Source organism: Quercus suber, unplaced genomic scaffold (genome assembly GCF_002906115.3).
Source record: "Quercus suber isolate HL8 unplaced genomic scaffold, Cork oak 2.0 scaffold_66, whole genome shotgun sequence".
NCBI classification, from domain to species: domain Eukaryota; kingdom Viridiplantae; phylum Streptophyta; class Magnoliopsida; order Fagales; family Fagaceae; genus Quercus; species Quercus suber.
In genome coordinates, this window is record NW_027069531.1 from 1,440,536 (window position 1) to 1,466,361 (window position 25,826).

Consider the following 25,826-nt stretch of genomic DNA (forward strand, 5'->3'; position numbering starts at 1 on the left):
ATTTTTAAACTAAAGAAATTGTTAACAAACCTAGAGCGGTAGTAATAAAGTTTGAAGTTGTTTATCTAAAAATGAGAGTAGGACCTCCATAATAAGTATTGTTAAGTCATTAATTTTTTTGAGGGATAAGTTATTAATATGTAATAGAAAATAATGTAGATAATCTAATATAACTCAACTTATTTAATAATTTCAAAAAAGTATATCAAAACCACTGAAAAGTAAGTGTACATGAGGTTGGGAAAGTGGTCGGGAAAAAAAGTTTTAAATTCCTTATTATACTTTTCAAATTGCTCAACTCCATTCCGTTTTTCCCTTCTATTTTTTTTTCCTTCTTCTCCGTTTTCAAATTCTCTCATCTTTATCACTTTGGAGTTTATTTTATTTTATTTTTTGGTTTTTTAACATCTATCATCCAAAAAAAAAATTTTAATTTCCTCATACTTTTCAAATTGCTCAACGGCACAAGTACATTCTGTTTTTCCCTTCTTCTTTTTCTTCTAATTTTTTTTTTTCTTCTCCACCTTTTTCAAATTCTCTCATTTTTATCTCTTTGTTATTTTTTTTTACTTCAATCTTGAATTGCTCTCATCCACACATTTATTTATTTTACTTTCAGAATGCCTTATCTTTTATTTTCCCAATCCTACACAACTACATGTTATTCTTTTACAAAAAATCTTGTATAACCATTGCGTTTTCATCATGCTCCTTTCTTTTTTTTTTTTTTTTGGTCAAAATATTTTGCAGAAGCATTCATGTCAACATTTGATAGATTTCATGGTGGTGATAAGGTGCTGTTCAGGTCTTTAAAAAAATAAAAAAAAAAACAAAAAACAAAAAAACAAAGAATCTTTCAATTTATCTATTGGTTTGGGGTTTAAGATGGGCGTAATTTGGCAATTTCATTTAGTGGATTTTTTTTTCCTTAATAGAATCAATTGATTTTTTTAAGTCATTTGGTCGATGATTTTCACTTATTTCTATGAGTTTTTGATACAAATACTATACTACTTGATATATCCTATTTTCGCCCCTATAATTCACCTGTAGTCTTAATTTGTACCCAATTTTTCTTTACCATACATATGAGAAAGGTATCTGACCTTTAAAGTTGATTTGGTGGCGCTTTGCTGGCTGGCATCACCGAAAAGAGAAGTCCTATTGCAAATAAGAGAAAAAAAACTTTTCTGGAAAATTTTTTTTTTTTTTTGAGAGAGGGAGAGAGAGAGGGAAAGAAGTTCGTAGAGAAAGAGATAAAAAATATTGTATATTTATAACTACTGCCCAAGAGAGTGAAACGTTGTGTCTAAAGTTATAGGCAATTGGTTATTTTTTTTTTTACAAAGTTTAGCAGGAAAAGAGCCAAAGAAAAAGAAAAAGAAGAAAATAAATACAGATAACTAGGACAAAATTACCCTTTGCCATTAAAAACGCCACTATAGAGCTTAACTCGATTTGTAGTAAATCGAGTTTTAAAAGAGAGGTATTTCTCTAATTAGTTTGAAAATGCAGGCATAAGGCTATATAATTTGCTTGAAAAGGGTAAAGGGCAACTTTGTCCTAGATAACTAAACAACTACCAAACAAATAAAATCAAAACGTTTGGCATAAACCTCCAAACGAAAAGGCAGTTTTTTGTTTGAGTTCTTAAAATGTTAATGTGGCATTTATTTATGTAGTCACATGACGCAATAAAGAATGGTCAACAAAAAATCAAATATTTCGACTATTAGTTATTATAAGGATTTCAACTTTTTTTTCTTAAAAAAGAAAAAGAAAAAAGATTTCAACTTTTTTTTCTTAAAAAAGAAAAAGAAAAAAGATTTCAACTTTTTTTTTTCTTTCCAGTTAAGGTTATTAGTTGAATATGATGAAATTGATATAAGTTTGAAAATTGAGAGCCGATAGTGGCACAATTAATAGTTGAGAGCCTAAATTAAACGTTACTCCAAATTAGTAATTTAACTTATTATTTATTTATTTATCTAATCTATTAAAATGAATTTAAAATCGTAAAATCAAATTAGTATATACATCTTTTTTTTTTTGAAATGTACATGTGATATATTTTAGTAATTAGAACTAGATGATTGTTAGATAAATATTATGGAGTGAATAAAAAATTGACTCCTAATATGTTCACTTGAACATAATATTGAAGTGGTGAGAATTATTGAGTCCCACATAAGAAATGATAGAGAATATGAGTTTTGGGTTGGACATTGGGTTAGGCTTTAAGCATGTGTAGACTGGGCCCTCTTGTCAAATTATTAATAATATTTTATTATTTTATTTTTTGAGTCAGTAAGTTTGTATGTGTTGTTGCCCACTTTGGTAGAGAGGGCCAATAGTAAGAATAAGCCCAACAATATGGGAGGAAAAGAGTTAGTAAATTGAAAAGAAAACTATTAAACCCAAATGGCAGAAATAATGGATCATAGGCCTAGAAAATAATAAATGGGTCTCAAAGAAAGAAAGCGGGCCTAAAGGAGCCAAGAGAAAAGAAGTAGTAAACCCATGGGCATTATATGAAATAGAAAACAAGCAAGAATAGGCCAAAGAGGCCCGAAGTAATGAATTAAGTGAGTAAGGGGTTGATGAAAAGCCCATGAATCTTAAAGGTAAAAAATATAATAATTTGGGCTGGGGAAGCCCAAAATACTTAGCTAAGGCCCATAGGAGTAAAGAATTGGAATGGGCCGAGGATGTCCAAGGAAAGGAAATGGGTCGAGGATGCCTAAAAGGATGAGATGGGCCAAGAGAGCCCGGAAGTAATGGAATGGGCCAAGGAAGCCCAAAAAATAGCATGAATACTAGCCTAATGACAATACTAGGCCACTGGAATTAAGCATGCAGTAGGCCTAAAAGAGGCCCTGCAAGCATGGGTCATACAATAGCACAACAGGAATAACAGAATGACATGATAGAAGTGCTAGCAGACTTACAAAGGGGGGCAAAGGATGGATTAAAGAAGGAAAAGCCCACAATTAAGCAAGGCCCAGCCCAGGAAGGAAGTGAGACATAAAGAACAAAGGCTTAAAGACCCATTCACACCACAAGAGGTCAAGAGCGAGTAGCTAAATGTACAGATGAGCCTTCAGGTCATGGCAAACGTATGAGCAGCAAACAAGCCATGGACACGCATGGAAGTGGAGCACGCACAAGGCTCAGGCATTACCAACCTATACCCAGCCAATACAGGAGTGGTGGGCCATGGGTCAGAGGTAAGAAAGGGTATGGTCTGGTGGTGGGGAGAAAGGGAGAGCCTATTCTGGGGTTTTCGCTCAAACTCTTTTGGGGGAATTGTCCTGCTGGGATGACTTATCACCCAAAAGAGGGAAAGATGAGTTGGAATCATTAGGTGCATGCGATGAGAGATAGTGAGGGAGAATGTCCACCCTTATCTGGATAGGAATGCCACGGTGAGCAAGTAAACAAAATAAGATTCTTTGTCTAGTAATAGGATGTGGTATGACTAGCACAGGTAAGTGGTGGTGGCTGAGCAGTTGATAGACCAGTGGGTGGTCTGGAAGGACACCTACACCCAGACAAAAGAAGTTAAGGGGTAAAACAGTAAAAACCCCTCACCACAGGCAGTATAAAAGAGCCCTCCGCTGTGTACAGGAAACAAGAAGAAGAAGAAGAATGGAACAACAGGAGAGAAAAGCAAGAGTGAACATAACAACCCCAGAAAGGAATAAGAAAGAGAGAGGAAAGGGAGAAGAAAACTTAGAAAGAAAAAAAAGGAGTTAGAAAGAAACAATAGAGAGTAGGTAAGAGTGTGATAGCAAGCATGCACTAATAGGCTAATCATTTTTCTCCCTCTAAAAGCCTACCCTTTATTAAGGATTAAGGAATTTGAGTATAAGCCATTTAGGCCTATTCTCTCAAAGTGGCTAATTTCCATGGTAGGATCTCCCTGCGAGCTTACCTACATTGAAGAAGTGGTTCATTTCTTGGACTTAACTCCGTAAGACAATCAAACGTGGCAGAATAACCACTTCTTCTTTCATTTATTGATTAAGCATTGGTGTTATCTCTCTCTTATTATTATCATCCTATTTATATCGCATTTATATAGCTGCATTGCTTTACCTTTTATTTCATTCAATATTTTTTGCTTTCCAGCTGACAACAAGCGTACTTCCTTTTATTGTTACTATATTATATTTGTCTGCCATAACCCTTTTGTAACAGTTTCCTTTGTCATGAGCATGTCACCAAAGTTTTAACAAAGGGGCCTTAGTTTGTGCACAAGCCAGTTTGGGGTGTGTTTCAGCCAAGCCGATCCTGACTCTCCAACCCAGAACTTTTGGGCCATAGTGTGGTAGGAGGCAGCCCAGCCCATAGTTGCAAAAAGGCCCACCACAATATGCAACGGTTATCTCTAAAACAATGTATTTTTTCAGTAATGTATATATTCATAGTTCCTCATTCATGAAAAACAACTTTTGAGAAATTCTTCCAGAGAGAAAATATTTTATGCATTCATTTGAGTCAAAGAGAGAGAAAAAGATATAGATTAGTTCACAGAGTACGGACTTTGTGTGCTTTTTCTCCGTGCTATAGATCATTTTATCCTGGAAGGTAGATGTCCGTGAGTCTCAAACCACCACAAACTGTGTGAGTTTTTAATTATTTGCAGATTTCTTTTTATATATATAGTAACATTTTATTACTTTTACCTATAACATCTATTTGTGCTATTGCTTATATTTAAATTTGTATGTTCTTTTTTTTTTTTTAATCACAAAAGTAAATTGTTGGGATATATCCAAAAATCTTAAAGCAAACTTTCTATAATTTATTTGTGATTTACAATGAAAGGATTTTTGTGTTTTTCACAAACTTGTGTGCCAATGTTAATCGGCAATTTGTTCTACTCCTAGGCAAAACTAGAAAAAACTAAGTTTGAATTTTTTTTGGGTTTGTTGTTTATTGAAAATATCTACTTGTTTATATTATAAAGTTAATTTGTGATCTTTGGCTTTTTGATAATGTTGATTTCGTGTTTAATAGTTGAAGGCCAAAATGGCCATACACCATTGTTTTGCAAATATTTAGTAATATACCACTATTTGTGAAATATTTAGCAATCTACCACTTTTTTGAAACTTGAGTTTGCTGTGTAACTCGAGTTTTATAAACTCGAGTTCTGTGAAAAAGTAGCCTTTAAATTGTTGTGCTATTTTTTATGGAACTTGAGTTACATAAAAAATTGGTGGAAATTTTCCATGGAACTCGAGTTTGTGAAACTTGAGTTACACGGCAAACTTGAGTTTCACAAGCTCGAGTTTTAAAAAATTAGTAGATCCATACATATTTTTCCAAACAGTGATATTTGGCCATTTTGGCCGACAGTTGAATTTTTGATACTGTTTGTTGGTATTGATTATTAAAGGACTTTCCATCTTCTTTATTTATATTATATAATATTAGGCAAATTTGTCTCTTTCGAATCATTGTTTGGCTGGGCTTTGTTTAGATCCATTTGTTTAGTTTGTACGAATTGCTTGCTTTGTTTCTGCCATTTGGTTTTACAAATAGTTGGTTTGACTATCTATTTTGCACAATAATGTAGTTTGAAAGTTAATATTTATATATATTTCTTAAACTTGGCTGGTTTTGAGGATTCAATTTGATTTTCTTTAACATTGATGTCAAACGAAATTGTTGTGAATCCTGTTGTGGCTCAAACCAACATGAATGTTTCTGTGGTGGTTTCTGAAGTGAACTTGGTCGGAGGAAATACCAAGGAATGGTGGGTGGACACTGGGGCTACTCATCATGTATGCTCTAAAAAAGAAAATGTTTTCTACATATAATCCTGTGGGTGATGGAGAAAAAATTTTCATGGGTAATTTCTCAGCCTCTATGGTTGAAGGAATTGGAAAGGTTGTGCTAAAGATGATTATGAGCAACTATCTTACTTTAGAGGATTGACTGCATGTGCCAGACAGTTAAAAGAACCTTGTATTTGGCTCATTATTAAGCAAGAATGGCTTTAAGTTGGATTTTGAGTTTAATAAATGTTCACTCTTTAAGAGTGGAATGTATGCGGGCAAAGGATATTTGAGCAATGGCTTGTTTAAGATGAATATAATTAGTGTATTTTCTATTATTGGTAATAATAAGAGTACATCTTCTGTTTACATGCTTGAGTCATCTAATGTTTAACATGGTAGATTAGGTCATGTTAATTATCATACTTTACATAGATTGATTAGTTTAAATTTACTACCTAAATTTGAAATTGATTTTGATCATAAGTGTGAAACTTGTGTGCACGCTAAGATGGCCAGAACATTTTTTATATCAGTTGAAAGAAGAACTGAACCTCTAGATTTAATACCTAGTGATGTATGTGACTTAAAATCGGTACAAACTAGAGGTGGTAAGAAATATTCATCACTTTCATAGATGATTGTACTATATATTGCTATGTGTACTTGTTAAGGAGCAAGGATGAGGCAATTGAGGCATCCGTTCAATATAAGAATGAGGTTGAGAATCAACTCAACAAAAGGATTAAGGTTATAAGGAGTGATAGAGGTGGAGAATATGAATCACCTTTTGGTGAGTTCTGTTTACAGCATGGTATTGTTCAATAAACCATTGCACCTTATTCACCTCAGCATAATGGAGTTGCTAAAAGGAAAAATAGAACCTTGAAGGATATGATGAATGTGATGTTGTTAAGTTCCAGTTTACCACAGAACTTGTGGAGGGAAGCTATTATTTCTGCCAATTATATTCTTAATAAATTGCCTAAAAAGAAAACTAAAAAGACGCCATATGAATTATCGAATGGTAAAACGCCTTCCTATCAATTCTTAAAGGTGTGGAGGTGTCTAGCAAATGTGGTTGTCCCTATTTCTAAAAGGATAAAGATATGGTCAAAATCAATGGATTGTGTTTTCATTGGTTATGCCCATAATAGCAGTGCATATCATTTTTTAATTCATAAATTTGACATTCTTGACATGAATGTAAATACCATTATTGAATTAAGGAATGCAGTATTTTTTGAAGAAACATTTTCTTATAAATCCACACAAGAATCAAGTTCTCTTAAGAGAAACTTTGAGTCTACGTCTAGTACCTCTAATGATCAAGAGTTGATGGAAGAGAAGAATGAGGTTGAGCCTAGACATGGTAAGAGGGTTAAAATGTCAAAACCGTTTGGTCAAGATTGTCTAACTTATATGTTAGAAGATGAACCTCAAAGCTTCAAGGAAGCCATCTCTACACCTGAGGCACCTTTTTGGAAAGAAGCTGTCAATAGTGAGATTGAATCCATCTTACAAAATCACATATGGGAACTAGTGGATCTTCCACTAGGTTGTAAACCTCTAGGATATACATGGATATTCAAGAGGAAATTGAAAGTTGATGGATCTATTGACAAGTACAAGGCAAGACTTGTTGTAAAAGGTTACAAACAAAAGGAATGTGTGGATTATTTTGACACATATTCACTTGTTACAAGAATAACATCCATTTGGATGTTGATGGCTAGAGATACATCAAATGGATGTAAAAACTGCATTCTTAAATGATGAATTAAATGAAGAGATTTATATGGAATAACCTGAGGGGTTCATTGTTCTTGGTCAAGAAAAGAAAGTATGTAGGCTTGTCAAATCTCCTTATAGATTAAAACAAGCTCCAAAGCATTAACATGAGAAATTTGACAATGCAATGATGTCAAACGGGTTTAGAATTAATGAGTGTGACAAATGTGTATATATTAAAGATACTGCAATTGGCTATATCATTATGTGTCTCTATGTTGATGATATGATCATTATAGGTATAATAATCATATCATTAAAGCTACCAAGAGAATGTTAACTAGTGAGTTCGACATGAAAGATTTAGGTGTTGCAGATGTGATACTAGGAATGAAGATTTCTAGAAAATCGGATGGACTTGTCTTGTCTTAATCACATTATGTTAAGAAAGTTCTTGAGAAATTTGGGAAATATGATGATAGTCCACTGAGAACACCTGTAGATGTAAATTTACATCTAAGTAAGAATAAAGGGCAAGGAATATCTCAATTGGAGTATTCAAGAATAAAAGGCAGTCTTATGTGTATAATAATCTATACATGACCGGACATAGCATATTTTGTCAGCAATTTGAGTAGATACACTAGTAATCCAGGGGAAGACCACTGGAAGGCATTAGTTAGGGTTTTGAGGTATTTGAAATACACCCTAAACTATGAATTGCACTATACTCGGTATCCAGTTGTACTAGAAGGGTATAGTGATGCTAATTGGACATTCGACACAAAAGACATAAAATCCATGAGTGGATATGTCTTTACCCTTGGTGGTGCAGTTGGATCTTGGAAGTCTTCTAAACAAACATGTATTGCTAGGTTCACAATGGAATTAGAATTTATTGCAATGGACAAAGCAAGAGAAGAAGCAGAGTGGCTTCATCATTTCCTGGAGGATATGCCAATGTGGATGAAACTTTTGTCTTCTATTTGTACACATTGTGATAGCAAATCAACTATTTTTTTTTATACCAGATAAACATGCATTAACAAAATAGGAGACAAGTACATAAGGACATAACCAATACATCAGGTTTTTACAAAATTTGGGTCTAGCCTTCACTTGTGAACTAGAAAACAAGTAGTGACATAAGCTAGGTCTATTACATGAGCAATAACTTCCTTAGGAACAAAAAGGAAGCTTGTAGTTAAGCCCTGAAGCCGAAGGTGGTTTAAGTCTGAAATCAGGTTCTGTTCAAGCCAAGATGGTCCTCTGCTCTGGTTGCATACCTGTATGAGACCTTTGCTACTACTCAGGATAAGGATTCTATTATATCCCAATTCCATAGCTTTGATCACTACTTCTCCCACAGCATCTTGAATTGCAAGATAATAGGGTTTATTTCCATAGCTAGCTCCTCTTGTGTACAAAATACTTCTTGCCATTGTTTTTGCCTTAAAGGCATATCCACTCCTCTTGGTTCTTCTATTAATGAAAGCTGCTACCTTAAGGACAAGTTGCTAGTCTTGATTAGTGAATAGTTGATGTGGTTGCTGACTACAATTGGACTTCTGGACCTGGTTGTTTTTTAAGGCTTCTTTGTACCTGCATAAGAGAGATTGGGAAGTTAGAATAACCTCCATAGGATTTGGCACTTTTCCCTGATGGAGAACCAAATTTCTATGGTTCCATATGGACCACAAGGTTGTAAACAAGGATTGAAGTAAGCCCATTTTGTCCTTTTCCCTGAGATCATTCTGCAGCACACAAGTTTCTACCCATTTCTTGATTGACAAGTGAAAATTATCTGAAGTCCTAATCTCCAAGTTTGATCCATGCTAGACAGCCCAAGCAAAATAGCATTTCAAAAATAGATGTTTAGTGGATTCTTCCTCATCATTGCACATAAGGCATTTGTTTGAGTTTTTTAATCAAAAACTTAAAAATAGGCAGACTATCATGCAATAATTTCTAGATAAAAGTTAGAATTTTCATGGGAAGTTTGACCTTCCAAATTTTCTTCCAGACATTATTAAAAGTGCCAAATGATCTGTGGTTTTGAGGATGAACTGGGCAGTAGCTTTGGAGAAGTATTTGGTATGCTTTCTTTACCTTATATTCCCTAGAACTTGAAAATTTCCAAATGAGTCTATCCTCTATATTAGAAATTCTAGATAAGGTTAGATGAAGGATTTCCTCAGCATCCTAGGGTTGATATAACCTCCTAATCAAGTCCACCTTCCATGTTTTTAAATCTTGATCATGAGGTCAGCAACAGTACCATTGAGTATACTGTTCTCCATTAAGGCAAGATTTGAAATTTGGTACCAATCTGGGTAAGTGAGAGGAATTTGATGTCCACTTCCAACCAACCATCTACCATGGTGTATGGATGATAATCGTGGTACAACAATACTTTTCCAAGTCCAGGAGTGGTTTGGTTTAGGTTTATACTCACTTAAGGAAGCTATTGGGAAATTTTTTTTTTTTTTGGGTAGGTTCTAGCTAGTAAGGAATTGGGGGCTTGTTGAATTCTCCAAAATTGTTTAGCAATCATGGCTTGATTGATTAGACTAAATTTTTTCAAACCAAGACCCCCCCTGCACCGAGGTTGACAGATTTTATCCCAAGTAACTAGATGAAGTTTCCTATCACCCAAATCATGTCCCCACCAAAATGCTCTAATGATAGCATCTAACTTATTACAGACAGTCTTAGGTATTCTAAGGCAAAAAAAGGTGTACAAAGGTATGGCTTGAAGGGCTGAAGAAATCAATGTAGCTCTGCCTGCTTGGGAAAGGAGTTTGGCTTTCCACCTCTAAAGCTTACTTTGTACCCTATCATTGATATCTTGGAAGTCAGCCACTCTTCTTCCTCTAAGTTTGAAACTAATGCCTAGATATTTACTAGGATTTTGAACAAAGTTCACTTGGAGAGAAGTAGCAATGGATTCCTAAACCTCATGAGATGTATTAGGAGAACAAAAAAAGGTCAAATTTATTGAAGTTTATGGCCTGACTTGAAATTGAGCAGTACCACAAAATAGTCCTCCTAAGATTGGTGAGAGAGGTTTTGTCTATTTGAAAGAAAAACAAGGAATCATCAGCAAACAAGAGATAAATGAAAAATATACCGTTCCTACCAACACGGATTCCATTGATATTCCTAAGATTTTCTTCCTTTGAAAGAGCAAGGGAAAGGATATTGGTAGGGCACAGAGTCATATGTACAACAGTAAATATTGACATATACGTCGTAGACATAATACTATTAGGCAGTTGCTTTCTAATGGAATTGTTTCCATTGACTTCATTGAGTCGAAAGAGAATGTAGCGGATCCGTTAACCAAAGTCTTGAATAAAGAGCAAGTAAACTGCTCATCGAGGGGAATGGGGTTAAAATTTATGACATAAAAGTCTCCGGAATGACAACCTAACCTAGTTGACTGGAGATTCCAAGATCTAGGTTCAAAGGACAACTGAATCGTGGATACTAGTTTTATTACTATGGAGACAACATCTTCCACCCATTCCTATGATGAAATAGTGATGACTGTAAGCGATGTTCAGGGTAAGCTTTGCTTTTAATGATTCTTATATATTGGAAATCCAAGTGGGGTATAGTTGGATATTCATAATAAGAGTCACCTATATGAGTGTGTAGTGGGTCGCTTCCATGAGAATTTTAAGGTTGAATTCTCTAAAGCACTTTATGAATTTACTAGAATATGTTTAGGGCCGAAATGAACAAAACCATAAGAATGAACTGTGTTCGAAAAGGAGCTGTGTGAATTCTGTTATCTTGGTATACACAAACGGCTGAACAATTCAAGACATTATGTTCACTGATTAGCCAGTATATCTGATAGTCTTTCACAAAAGAAAGTTCAAAGCCAAAAGCTACTTCTCCAGACACAATAACTTTTCTTCTACTCTTTCTGTGTCTGCATTACCATTTGCATTGTGTTTTATCAATTTCCATTCATGAGGGAGATTGTTAGATAAATATTATGAATTGAATAAAAATTGACTCCTAATGTGTCAACTTGAACATAATATTGAAGTGGTGAGAATTCTTGAGTCCCACATAGGAAATGATAAAGAATATGAGTTTTGGGTTAAACATTGGGTTGGACTTTAGGCATGTGTGAACTGGGTTCTCTTGTCTAATTAATAATAATATTTTATTATTTTATTATTTGTTATTTTTGAAACAGTGTGTCTGTTCAATAACGTATATATTCATAGTCCTTCATTCATGAAAAACAACTTTAGAGCAACTCTTCCAGAGAGAAAATATTTTGTGCATTCATTTGAGTCAAAGAGAGAGAAAGAGACATAAATTAGTTCGCGGAGTATGGACTTTGTGTGCTTTTTCTCTGTGCTGTAAATCATTTTATCTTGAGAGACAGATGTCTGTGAGTTTCAAAGCACCACAGATTGTGCGAGGGGCGAAATTTTCTTTAAGAAGATTGTGTCAAACACAAGACTTGATTTTATCATTCATCCTTCATGCATTTGATTTGTGAGTTTTTAATTATTTGCGGATTTCTTTTTATATATACAGTATCTTTTTATTACTTTTGCCTATAGCATCTATATGTGCTATTGCTTATATTTAAATTTGTATGTTGTTCTTTTTTTTTTTTAATCACAAAAGTAAATTGTTGAGATATATCCCCCAATGATTAATGTTGTTTTTTGTTTTATTGATCAAAAGATAAATGTTAGTTTGTATGATTGGAATTTGGAAGTTTGAGCGAATATTTTTCTCCAGTATAAGTCAAAAAGTATGTCTGAATTTGTAGGAAGAAAAGCTAAAATTTTCATTATTGATATTTCTCAAAAAAAAAAAAATCATTATTGATATTTACTGTAAATTGTTATAGTAATTTGATATATATTACTACATTAGTAAAACCCTCTGTTTATATAGAATAACCTTAGTATATTGCTGTCCCTTCAAAAAAAAAAAAAACCCTTAGTATATTGCTCAAGTTAAATTGTTTTATCTTCTCAAAAAAAAAAATTAAATTAAATTAAATTGTTTTAAAAATAAATTATTGTGTAAAAAAAAAAAAAACCGCCAAAGCCACTGAACTAGAGTAGCGACTTTACGTATCTACAATAATTTTCTTCACTTTCTCTCAAATTTTTCTATCCCAGCAAATACTGAAACAGGAAGACTTCCATTTCTCAGTCTCTCTCCTACCTTTTTACTGTTTACCAGTCCCAACAAATTCCAGATCCTTTCGCTTCAAGTTCACCATATATGCACAAAATGGATGTGTTTCTGTATGTCTGCTTGTATGTACTTTTGTTTGCCTGTATTTATGTTCTGGGTTTTTGGCATTGCGGATGTTGTAATTTTTTATTTCTTCATGTGCATAGCAATTGTTTGACGAAATGTTTCAATGAGTGTAGGTTTATGAGGGATAGTTCTGGCAGATTTGAAGACTAGGAGGGTTGGTTTTTTCTTTGAATTGAAAGAGGTATGGGAGAAAGGCATGCCAGCTGGTGAAAGAAGTTGCAAGTGGTGAAAAGGGGCAGCTCACTCCTTACAATGTAAGTCCTGGAGCTTGGTTTTTTTTAATGCTTAGCTAGCATAGCAAAAGAATTTGGTTGTTTCGTGTCCTAATGAATACAAAGCTTTTGGAAATGGGAGGATGGAGTATTTTTTTGGGAAATTTTTATAAATTTATCTGGTGGGTATGTTTCTGTTTTTCTTTTTGAAAACTATTCAAAATTTGATGGTACATGGTTTGTTTGTTAGCATAGCTTTATTAATGGGTAGGTGCTTGGTGTTATTGGTTCTAAAACAATATTACTTCATTTTGTGCGAGTCTTTCCTTTCTGGTCTATAACTTAACCTTTTATTGGATATATTTTATTTAGATAAATTCCATATCTGTAGATTTCTTTTGGCCATAATCTTTGGTGTTTTATAATTTCACTTAAATTAGAACATAGCATTTTGCAAAACATACAGGATCTTGTTAATGCTAGTCGCCTGAATGATAAGTGCACTCTTTGTTGAATGTTATCTTTGTTAATAATGTTTGAAAATTCATTGGGGACTTAGAGCTTGATCTTCTAATTTTACATTGTTCTTTGAACAGAAGAAAATAAATGTTTTCCTTGAAATTGGATCTTTCTCACATTCTTGTCTCCAATTTTTTAAGCCTTGGGGCCATAATTGCTTCATAAGCCCACTTGTTTTCTTTTACAGGACATGGCGATCTATGTCTTGTGGCAACACTTTTGACGCCCAAGTGTGGCAAAACTCAGATTATCTATTTTGATCATTTTTCCCTAGTGTCTTTTGATAAAATATTTTGAAACTTTTATCTTGATACATGGTGCATCCCCTAATATTTTCTTGATACATAGGTCTAATAATTTTAAGAAGCACCCTCCCTTGCTGATCTCTAATGTTTTCTTCTCACTTTTCAACTAGCAAATATAAACGTGTTTCCAAGGCGCACTCAAATGTGCATATAGTTGCATGGACATGTACAAGTATACATATTAGCATATCTGTACATATTTGATGCATACATAGATAACTGTTGGATAATTCTTTAAAATAGTCAAATTAGATGATACATAAAAGGGAGTAGCACTCTAGGATCCAAAACTGATAGGAACCCCAAATTATGTCATATGACTTGTAATCTCCTTATAGTTGTTATAACCCCTTTAGTTAGTTACTTAGTTGAGATTAGGATGGGTTAGTTAGGATTTGAGCACGTGTAGCTCATTTAACACATGCTTAATTTATAGAGCACATGTTGAATTAACTAGCCAATTATCTTAAGCCATGTGGGCCAATGAGATTAGAGCTAGTTTCCTATAAATACATAATTGTAATTCAACATTAGATATCAATGAAGAATAAACCAATTTCTTAGCGCATCTCTCTCTCTTAATCTCTCTCTTTCTCTACGGAGGTCTAGGTCCCCTTGAAGTGGCCTACAACAACTACTATTCCCATTCACCATTGTTACTTTTCCACAATTCATATTCATATTCTAGCAAGTTCTTATCAAAAACATCCTCTCCAATGAGCTTAACCCCAAAATTTCTCCTTCTATAAGAGAGAATTAGCTCCTTTTTTTGTGTGTGTGGCTTAGTCACAACCATGGGACAATTTTGCATAGCAGCTTAGTTATTTTTATTATTATTGTTTTTGGGGGTGGGGGTGGGGGTGGGTGGCGATTGTTTTCTTAGCTAGTTGGCAATTTGAAAATTCTGGTAACTCATTCGGCTGGAATTTATTATTGGGAATTCCTTTCATTCATTGACTATTATTGCATACGGCTACTACTCTATTACCATTTTCATATGCAATGATATATTAACATCAGTTTGGTTTGGTTTGGCTCATAAGCCTCATACGACTTTATATTACCACAGAAAAATGCAGGAAGAAGGATTGGATGTGCTAACAACTAGAAATGCAGATCACTATGGAGCTCTCATCCACCACCTTTCTTTAGTTTGCAATAAGCGCTGTCTAATGGCATATGTGTAACTATTTCTTTCTTGCCATTTATTTTTTATGTGCCAACCTTTTCTAGCTTCCTCTTTTGTTGGAGGTTCATCATCTTCACCAGTTATCATGGATATGGATATGGTATTGATAACCATGCAGGTACAACAGAGCAGAAAATATACGAAGTTTGATATGGAAAGTAGGGCCTGTGCTTCCTCAAGAAATTCAAGAGAAGCTCAGTCACACAGAGGAAGACTATTTTAAGAAACATGCTGGAACTTTGCAATCATATATGTCGAGACTTGACCTTGATTTGACTGTGGTAACCTCTCTCTCTCTCTCTTTCTCACACACACACACACGCGAGCGCGCACACACAAAAATAGGCAAATTAAAATTTATATTATGGGACTATCAATGCTACAGAGTTGGAAGTATCCATATTCTGATTTTTTTTTTTTTTTTTTTTTAAGAATTATTTATATAGATTGATTCTGCACCTCAAAAGTAATACCTATATCTTTTCTTTGACAGGATATGGTGCCACCCAAAGATCCCTATATCCAGGTGAGAGTCCTTGACGATATTGATGTGGTACTAAGTGATGGTAAGACAATCAATTTTGCTCGACACTCAATGCACTTTCTTAAACGAACTGATGCTGAGCAATTTATCTCAAGGGTGGGTTGTCTGCGGTAACTTTAAACTTGAATTCTCATAGCAGAATGGTTTTTGTGAGTTCTTCTAACCTTCCATCTTATTCCTTTGATAACAGGGTTTGATGGAGGAGCTCACCAGCTGACTTAACACCTTATTTTCTCAATGTTTATCTCTTTCTATGTAAATGTAGAGAAGAGATCAGTTATGTCTTAGCATTTCTTACCTGTGAAGGGTGCCCCTTTGTCATTTTCTTTTTGAAAATGGGTAAAACTAAGGTACAGGTTCTGCCCACAAAAGACCATCAAGAGCTGTGAAGAGCTTTTAGAGTCTCCAGGCAATGCTTCTAGACTGAAACCCAATGGTTATCTTTTTCAATGTAAATGGTTAGTTTGTTATCAATTTCTCTCATTTACATATGAGACAGGACAGGACCAGTTGCACATATGACAAATCTTAGCAATCTGAGAAAAAACCAAATTTGAAAGATAAATAATAAAGAAAACAATTAGGAAAATTAGCACAGCATTAGCAGTCTGAAATCTAAATAATACAGAAATGGATGACCTAAAACATGCTTTAGTTTGAAATAAACTCTATTATAGGAAAAGCAAATGCTTGGCAACGGATGACCTAAAATGCCTGCCATGTTACATTCGGTAGTTCTAGAATTGCAGGGGATGCACATGAAAGAGATAATGCTATGGAAGTACTCAAATTCTCAAATATACCAAAAAATGGCAATGATTACGAGTTAAGGCACATAAGAAGTCCATTTTTTTTATTATGACTTCTAGTATTATAAATAATAGATAATACTAATCTTTCTTTTTCTTTAATTTGATGGTGGTGTGTTGTTATTTGCAAAGGTAAATGGGACTTTTGTGCACACGATAATCTTATGATAATTAAATAAAATTCATTAGAAAACACAAAAAAGGCCGGCAAGTCTAGTATGTGAGAATTATACAAGCCAAAAAAGGTGAAGAATTCAACCTCTGAAATTCAGATGATTAATGGAATCTAACAACGATGTCAAGCATAATCCCACTCATGTACGGTGCATAAAAATAAAAATTTTCAACTTCAACACTTACAGTTCATTGTCTTCAAATTTGAGTTCTTTTCAGATAGTCAGCATCTGCACAAAGGAACAACCTTCCAAGTGTCAACCCTGTCGTATATTTAATGTTCCACTTGGTTGTGAGGAATTTAGGGATGGCACTGGGGCGAAGCAGGGTTGGGTCAGGGCAGAAGAAACTCATGTGAGGTAGTAGTGGGGTAGGACGAGTTTTAAGTAGATAGAAGATGTTTTACTAATCCTAACAAGATTGCTTCGACATAGATAAGATAAAGATGAGATAGGGAAAGTGTGATAGTGAGAGCTTAAATTGTTTTAAAGATAATCTATAATATGTATATAAAATAAAATATTATAATTAGGTTATATATAACAAATTTTTACATTATTATGTATAAATAAGTTAAATAAATAAATTATATATATATATATATAGAGAGAGAGAGAGAGAGAGAGAGAGAGAGAGAGAGAGAGAGAGAGAGAGAGAGAGAGAGAGAGAGAGAGAGAGAGAGAGATTCAGGGCAAGTTAAGACAAGTGGGACAAGCAAAACATCCACTTGGGGTTGGGGGGCTGAGGCATGGTGGGTCATGCAGAGTGAGTCATTTTATCATCTTTAGTGAGAATGGAAAAGTGGAATGAGATAAAATGTTTTACTTTTCCATGTGTGTTTGGTTAAAAAGATGAAAAATAAATATAATTTTTTTTATTTGGTTGAGAAGAAAAATGAGAAGATGAAAAATATAATTTATATAAATTTACTAAAAATTGGTATAAATAACCAAACAAGACAAACATACAGTTGGTGGGCACGGGAAAAATAAAATAAAAAAGTGATGTGGGAAGGGCAATTGAATCATTTTAATTTAACTATCCATTTTCACTCTTATTTTCTCTATCCCTAAATTGAGGATAAAACAATTTGATAGGCACAAGTGACACCTAGGTCCCACCACTTTCCTTCTTATTTTTCCTAGTTAATCAAACAATGAAAAATATCAAATTTTCACAAAAGAATTCACCAAAAGTATTCTATTCTTATTGTTTTCACCCTAAGCGGATGATAAATCTTGTCATAACCTAAGGAAACGACTTTCATAATTCAAAATAATATTTTCCATTATACATTATAATAATACATTATTATTTTGAATATTTTTTTTTTTAGAATACTAAGTATTAACACACACAATGTTTAATAATAATATTATTAATTTAAAATAATAATAATAATTATTATTCTTAATAATATATATTTATTAGAATATAAATATAGAAATAATATAATAAATAAACAAATGTTCAATTTTATAACTATAAATATAGTTACTATACCATTAATATAAATTTTCTAAAAATTAAAAATCCCAGAATTATTTAAAATATTTGTATGTAAATTTTCTAAAAATAAAAGAAAAGAAATAAAAAGGCCCGTTTATAAATAATAAAAAATAGTGTAACTAGAAAAGATATCTCAAATATGTGTATATAATATAAATTAGAGTACAATTTACCACCTGAACAAATTTTAATTTTTGATTTTTGATTTGATGCTAGATTGGATGATAAAATGCAGCGCGATTCTTGATAAAATTGAAGCCATTATTACAATTGATGTTATAGATTTAACTAATAATGTATTTTGGAACATCTAAACTTTTTACCTTTAATATCATTTGAGTCGTTTTCAAAACATGGTATATAACTCTCAGTCTGCATACTACTTTTGTGAAGAATACTTAACAAATGATTAGGTTATTCCGTTATTTTAAAGCTAAATCTCACTTTTGACATTAAAGAAAATAGTTAGTAGCACGCAAAATCATGTTCTCTTTCTCTTTCTTTTTCTTTTTCTTTTTCTTTCTCTTTTTTTGATAAGCCGCAAAAAATGATGTTCATGGAAACCAAAAATCTCTTACTTACTTACTACTTTGTTTTCTGTTATGTAGTAGTAGTGTATTTGAAGAACAACCTATTAGCTGAGACTTGGAACCAAACAACCTGGCATTGATGATTGATGCCTTTCCCACGCCAAGAAGCCAAGAAAGTGCCCAAAAGTACTGTATGCCACGAGAGCTCCAGCTCACTCCTTTTAAATAACAAAAATTTATTATTATTATTATTTAAAACACACCTACTTTCCTTCAATTTTTTTGCTAAATGCCAATATCTCTCACATATATACCGTTTACGTTTACCCATATGATGATAGCTGCTTTGAGGGAAAAAAAAGCATATGCCCATATTTCTCTTACACACTTTAAAAAGATTTTTATAAAGTCAGGTGTAATTTTTATTTTTGTGGGGTTTGGAAGATATATATATATATATATATATGTTTTTTTTTTTTTTTTTTTTGAGAAGAAGGTTTGGATTATATTGGTTTGCAAATTTCTTACATACTTTATAAAACAAAGTTTAGCTACAAAATTGAATGTAACCTAATACTATAATTTTACTTAATAAAATAAACATTACTATATATTTTGAAAATCTAATGTTTTTTACGTTCTTAATACACATGTCAAATTTTGTGTTAATTGAATATTATTTACTATATGATCTATATAAGTTTATATTTTATACATAATTTCAAACTATAAAAACTTACAATTTAAATAATTTATTGATGATATAGTTATTGATCTTTAATTTTTTCTAGAAATTTTGTAAGCATGGAGGATATAAGAAGAAGATGTAATCTAATGGTAAATTTGTCAAAATTCACATACAATAAAAGATATTAAGTAAGGTTGTAGTCTAAGGCTACAACTAATTTTGTAATTAAGGTTTGTCCTAAATTTTTTTTTTTATTGACCATTTTGTTTTACATTGTTTTTATTCAAATTGTGTTGAAGGAGGATTAGAAGATCATCCATGTATATTGTATCACATCATCATTTTAATAAGTTACATGATTATTAAAATGTCTATTTGGCACAAAACTTTTAGCTTTTGTTTTTTGTTTCGTCCTTTTTTTTAAAAATAAATTAACAAAACTAACTTTTTATGAAAATATGCTAGATTTTAGCATTTTATCACATGCTTATAGCATACAAACTACCAAAAATTCAATCTCAAAAAAAAAAAAAAACCAAAAACTATATTTTTTTTATAAATATTATATAGATTAGCTACCAAAAAATTGTTGGATACCAAATAGACTATGCCACCAAAAATACTAACAAATAATATTTTAATTTATTTTTTGTTTAAAAAATTTCAATTTATAACATTCATTTTTAATAATAGCTCTTTATATTAATTTAAAATATCAATTAATTTTTAGTTTGGCAAAAATTAATCTCTTAATTTCTTATTCAACTGGGAAAGAGAGAGTATAACGGTAAGAAACGCAACCAAAAAGAAAAAGGGAAAATGACGGGAAAAAGAGTTTGTGCACCTCATCTTCTTGATATCTTGACCAATAGAGAAAGAAACCAAACTATCTAAAAGCATTTTACCCAACTAAACTCCAAAACACTCACGATTCCCAAGCTTAGCAAAAAAAAAACAAAAAACAAAAAAAAAAGACCCATCTCCCTCAACCTCATCATCATCGTCATCATCATAATATTACTTTTTTTTCTCTCTCTCTCTCTCTCTCTCTCTCTCTCAAGAAAATAGAAAATAAAGAAACAAAACCAATACCTTCCCATTTTTCACAGTTACACTCACTCTCAGACTGTAACGCTCTACTCTATACCTGCTGCATCATCATCAGTACCACCCAAAATGAGCGGTTCGACCCGGCGGAAACCCGGGTCGTCGTCACGGCGTGAGTCTCAAGCTCGCCGGAGATCATGGTGTTGCTCATTCACGGTCCCACCTTCCAGCCCCGAAAACCTCTCACTCTCACTCTCTCGCTCTCATTCTCACCCCAAAACTCTCTCATCAAAACCCACGAACTCCTCCGTTCCCAACTCCCCACTGAGCACTAAATCCGGGTTGAGCCTCGTGGGCCGAACCCGGATCGACCCACGTCGGATCTTGTCCCGGGTCGGGTCTCCCCATCGACTCCGATCCCACCGTCCATTCCATTATCCAAGAAGAACAAGAAGACCCGGAAGAAATCATCACAGCCGTCGATTCCTCTGTACCCGAACCGAAACCCGAAAGCTTTCGGGCCCCACCTGAGATTTCCGACAAGGAAGCTACTGTGTTCGACGTGAGGTTGAACTTGAGAGGGAAAACTGGTGGTGGGTGTTTGGTTTTGGAGCTGAACTCGCAAGTTCTGAGTACGAGTTCTGAAGTGTTCGCTGGTTTAATCAGCGAGTTTAAGAGGAATGGTTCTTCTTCTTCTTCTTCGAAGATGTGTAGGATTGAGGTTCCAGAAGTGGAGAATCTTGGTGTGTTTAGAGAGACTATCGAGCTCATGTTCGAGGACGATATTCCTAAGCGTCTCTCGAAGATCGGTGTCTACCGCTCAATCGATATTCTCGAGGTTTGTTTGTGCTTTTTGGTTTTCGTTTTATGTCTTTGTTTCTTGTGTTTTTTTAACTGGGGTTTTGTTCAATTGTTGTTTGTCATAGTAATATCCAAGTGGGTTTTATCTCTAAAATTAATTTTTGGTTTTTTTTTTTTGGTTTTTGTTTTTTGGGTGCGTGTGTGTGTGTGATTGAAGTGTTTTTGCTTGGTTTGATGTGATAACTGATAAGTGTCTGTGAGTGAGTGAGATTATGTGCGCTGTCGCATGCATGAAATAGCGTGTATGAAGAGTGGGGGGCTATGAGTTTTATGAATTTGGATATTTGTGTTTTGAATCAGATTGTGTTTGGGTAAAAAAACTAATTATGCGCAAGACTTTAGAATCCTATAAATTGTAAGAATTGAAATATCCCTAGACTTTAATTTCTAACTTAATACCCATAAATAATATGGTAAGTCTCCTAAATTTTAAATTTGTACTTTAAATTCTTGCAAAATGAACGCAACCTAAAAGGAATGTGGCTTTATGGGGAAATTTGGCCCCTTCCATTTTGAGGAAACCGGACTTATAAGTTTGTTGAATTTAGTGGTTGCCTAAGTTTAGAGTGCAGATGACCAATAGTTTCAATCAAAGACAATGCCTCCTAAAAAAAAAAAAAGAACGTTCTTGTTATTTTTGAGCAAAACATAAATAATTTTTTTGAGATTTGATGGATAAAATATGCAATTTGAAAGAAAGAAAAAAAAAATCTCCCCTATTCCTTGTCTTAGGTGATAAAGAGAGTGCCGGTGGAGGAGATCCTACTTATGAATCAAAAGGGAAAAAAAAGAAAAGAAAAGAAAAGGAGGGGCAGGGGGTGTTGAGCATTAAAGTTACAATGTAAAGTTAATAAGATCAATAAAATTTTAAAAAGAAGAGACTATATACTGCCTAAAATTATCATGCAAAAATCTTAAGAACAGGGACTTAAGGGGTATGATTGGTCAGTTCTCTCCATATATTCCGTATTATGCACAGTGGAACTATACTCCAATATTTTCCTGTTAAAAGACTCCAAAACTTCTCCCTCCAACTAACAAGTATTTCAATAATCCACAATGCAACCCAAAAGGAGAAAACACCAAGGCCCACAACTCCCAAGCAGTCTTCTATGGTGAGTTATTAAACTGTCCAGTCCATCAATTCTATGCTAGGTTTGCACATACCTTACCAATCATGATCTTCCCCCACTTTTCAGATTTTCCACTATCAGAATCCACTAAAGCTGCTGACCATACAAAGAAAGCAATGCTCCGTGGTGCTTCAACGCCCTGTATACTTTCCCAGGGACGTAACACCTGTAAACCCTTGCAAAGCATTATAACAAGAACTTCAATCAAATTTTCTAACCTCCAATACGACCTTCCACCTAAGGGATAATTAGAATGCACAAGCTCGAACAAAGAATCTATCAGCTCTAACTCCCAATCTTGGAATGCTCTAAAGAAACTAAGGTTTCATTGTTTGCTCTCTTCTCTTGAAATACATGGACATGAAGCTATAGAAGTGTCCTTATCCTCACATATTATTGATTATGTTTGTTACAATGAGATCAATTCTCCTTTCTTTTTACTTCTTTTGGTTGGATGGTTGGGTAGGGAATTTAGATAGGTTCAAAGGAAATCTACCCACAGGGGGTGTATCAGTGGTAGGTAGGATTGGCATAGGTATTAGGTCTAAATATTAACATTAAAAATTAGAAAGTGTGTACATATGGAAGTTGGCCCTCTAATGGGATTTGAGGTTTCTTTCCCTGGAAATTGCTGTCTATGCACATCTTGGTCATTCATTTTCTCTACTCATGTCAGTAGAATGATGCCCTGCATGATTACTGTGTTCACCTCATTGTAGAGCATGGAGGTACCAATTGCTTTTTCTTAATTGCATATCTTTTTTTTTTTTTTTTTTTTTTTTTTTTTTTTTTTTTTAAGTTAGTAACAATTTTGCAATTGAGAATTAGATTTTATCAATTTAATGGATCTGTTCTAAGAGATAGATGAAATTAATTGGAGAGAGAGAAAGAGGACTGGACTTCTTTGAATTGAAACCACGGTGTTAACTAAGAAAGCTTCTGTGAATTGTGAACTATGGAATCTGTAATAATAGTTGTGTGCCTCTTTAATAACGTCTTCTCTTATTATTACTAGGTATCAGCAGGTATAATGTTCACCAAGGGAGTTTTGTCCTGTTTAAAGTTCCTTGAGGCTGTTCCTTGGACTGAAGAAGAAGAGGAGAAACTGAGGATCCTGTTTTCAAGATTTAAGTTCGATGATATAACAACTAGAGATATTTTGGCCAGACTGTACTCTCGTAACTCAGTAGATTCCCAACAACATTTAGCTAGACAGATTGTTTGGTCTATCACCAGTTGCACTGATGCTAATGCTAGGAATGAGCTAAAGCCTCTAGTCAAGGGTCTCCTGTGCAGAAGTTCAGTCTATGAGAAGGACCATGCTGATGTCAATAAGGAAGATCTATACAGTGTTTGCCAGTCCTGTCTGAGTTCGATTGTCTGCTTGTTTGAGGAGGCTTCTGACACTATTCCCAGTGAGAAATTGGCCAAGAAGGAAAAGGGTAGTCCCTTGATTGAACGAATCTCAAGAGAAGTTGATAACATCAACTGGTTGCTAGAAATCCTCCTTGATAGGCAAATGGCTGAGGAGTTTGTGGATATGTGGGCAGATCAGGGTGAACTGATTAAGATGCATGAGAATGTGTCTCCAATGGTCAGGTACGAGCTTAGCAGGGTTTCAGCACTTCTATTCATTGCAATGGGGACCAGAAAACTGCATTGCCCGTCAGAATCAAGATCAGGGCTTCTCCTGGCATGGTTTGGCCCAATGCTATTGGACTTTGGTTGGCTGCAGAGATGCAGAAAAGGGCTTGACATGAAGGCATTGGAGGAAGCTATGGGTCAGACACTCCTTACTCTTCCTTTGAAGCAGCAGTATATGCTATTTATGGAATGGTTTCGGTGTTTCTCCAAGCATGGCACTGAATGCCCTAATCTAAGCAAAGCCTTCCAGATTTGGTGGCGCCGCTCATTCCTAAGAGGCTCTGAAACTTATGCAATTGAAACCAGGTGACTGGTAAGCCTCTTTTCATTTACCACTTGTGTGTAGTATTTTAGAAGTTTAGGGGAAGAGATTCTGGAAAACATCTGGGAGTCAATAATGTAGATCAATTGTGTAGAATTGTTGTAACAGCTGTAAGTGCATAAAATGGCATATCACAATTCTATTAGATTATCCATCCTTGTGTCTCCAGGAGTTTTTAATTTTGCTATTTTAAATACTGGACTTTATTAGCCATGACATTCTACATGCTCTGTCTTGTCGGAAAATTTTTAGGTACTTTTTGAGTACGGAAAAATTGTGCTTCCTCTTATCACATTCATGGTGAACTCTATCATAAATTTAGTGAGTGGACCCTATCATAAATGTAAGAGAAGAGGGCACCATTCTCCGTACTCTAGAAGTACTTAAGAATTACTCCTGTCTATATAACATAAATAAACCACCAACGGAGAACCTGTCTTTGGTACTTGTTACTTTGAATCCTCTCTTAAATTTTGTTTTCCCTTTTTAATTGTTTTTGTTCAAAGCTTTTCTCTTTGTTTAAGTTGTTATATTTGTGAGTTTTAATAGATATTGATGGAGTGTTTAGATTGTCATGGTTTATAAAAGACAAAAGCTAGTCCTTTTTTTGGAAACACACCTCCGCGGCCTAAAGAAAAAAAAAAAAAAAACTACATTTATAATTGGTTGACACCCCCATGTAGAAGGCTCTTTGAACCTTGATGTGTTCTTCACTTCTTTTCATCACTACAGATTTCCCCAAGGTCACGGGGATTTGTGTTATGCCTAGTTGTCTGAGGGGGCGGCCTATTCAATGAAGACATAAGAGCAATCGCCAATTCGCAACAATCAAAATTTTAAAGGAAAAAGTCACTTTCTTATACATTGAAGAGTATAAAATACATGGTTTATAAAATACATCCTATATATTACTTTATTTTCTTATACATTGAATTAAAATATTTGTCATAAATTCTTTTTTTTATTAAGAGAGATGTGACATAAAGTTTGGTTTAAAAAAAAGTTTTACAAAATGTTAAAGGGGGCTATCAAATTTGTTGAATATTGTAACATTTTGCAAACATATTTGAATAGTAGAATTGAAGAGTCAAAACTGGATTTTTTTTTTTTTTGGTATTTATTTATTTAGAATTATTTTTATAATAATTCTTGACTACATTGTTCTTAAATAATTTGGCTAAAAAAATGTTTTGAGAGCTGAATGTTTTGAGAGCTGAAGCATTAGCACAGAAGAATTGGCTTGGGTGTGCTTTTATGCACTAGACCTATTGAGATGTGAACACGTGACAAGTGAGCTTGGGTTTAGTGCTCCTCTAAATTGGATCTATTAAAATATACGTGTCAAATATTTGTCACATGTCCATATTTATGCACTAGGCTCCATCCTTGTCCTAGTACAATAGGAAAATGATTGAAAAATCTTAAAAGGTTCAAAAATTCATTCATACAATAGGTTAGCGGGCTTTTAAAATGTAGTTAGGGATTACATGATCTTCTTAGGGTTTTAACTTTTAAC

The 25,826-nt window shown here is 33.8% G+C and overlaps 2 protein-coding genes across 3 annotated transcripts; both read left to right on the plus strand.

The window, feature by feature from the left end:
* Positions 1-12,484: 12,484 nt before the first annotated feature.
* Positions 12,485-16,067, plus strand: LOC111996594 (uncharacterized). 2 transcript variants are annotated; one of them, XM_024028577.2, is made up of 6 exons: positions 12,485-12,820; positions 12,938-13,078; positions 14,930-15,043; positions 15,168-15,330; positions 15,543-15,689; positions 15,784-16,067. In XM_024028577.2, exons 3-6 carry the CDS (start codon positions 14,934-14,936, stop codon positions 15,808-15,810), a joined length of 447 nt encoding a protein of 148 aa, XP_023884345.1. In that variant the 5' UTR covers positions 12,485-12,820; positions 12,938-13,078; positions 14,930-14,933; the 3' UTR covers positions 15,811-16,067. The 2 variants fall into 2 exon arrangements, with proteins under 2 accessions (XP_023884345.1, XP_023884346.1); XM_024028578.2 differs by having other exon boundaries at positions 12,485-12,808.
* Positions 16,068-20,225: 4,158 nt separating this feature from the next.
* LOC111996586 (BTB/POZ domain-containing protein At2g13690) lies at positions 20,226-24,489 on the plus strand. The gene is given in 3 exon segments (XM_024028568.2): positions 20,226-20,736; positions 20,738-21,188; positions 23,360-24,489. Coding segments are annotated over 3 exon segments (1,647 nt in total). The 5' UTR covers positions 20,226-20,479; the 3' UTR covers positions 24,299-24,489.
* The last annotated feature ends 1,337 nt before the right edge of the window (positions 24,490-25,826 follow it).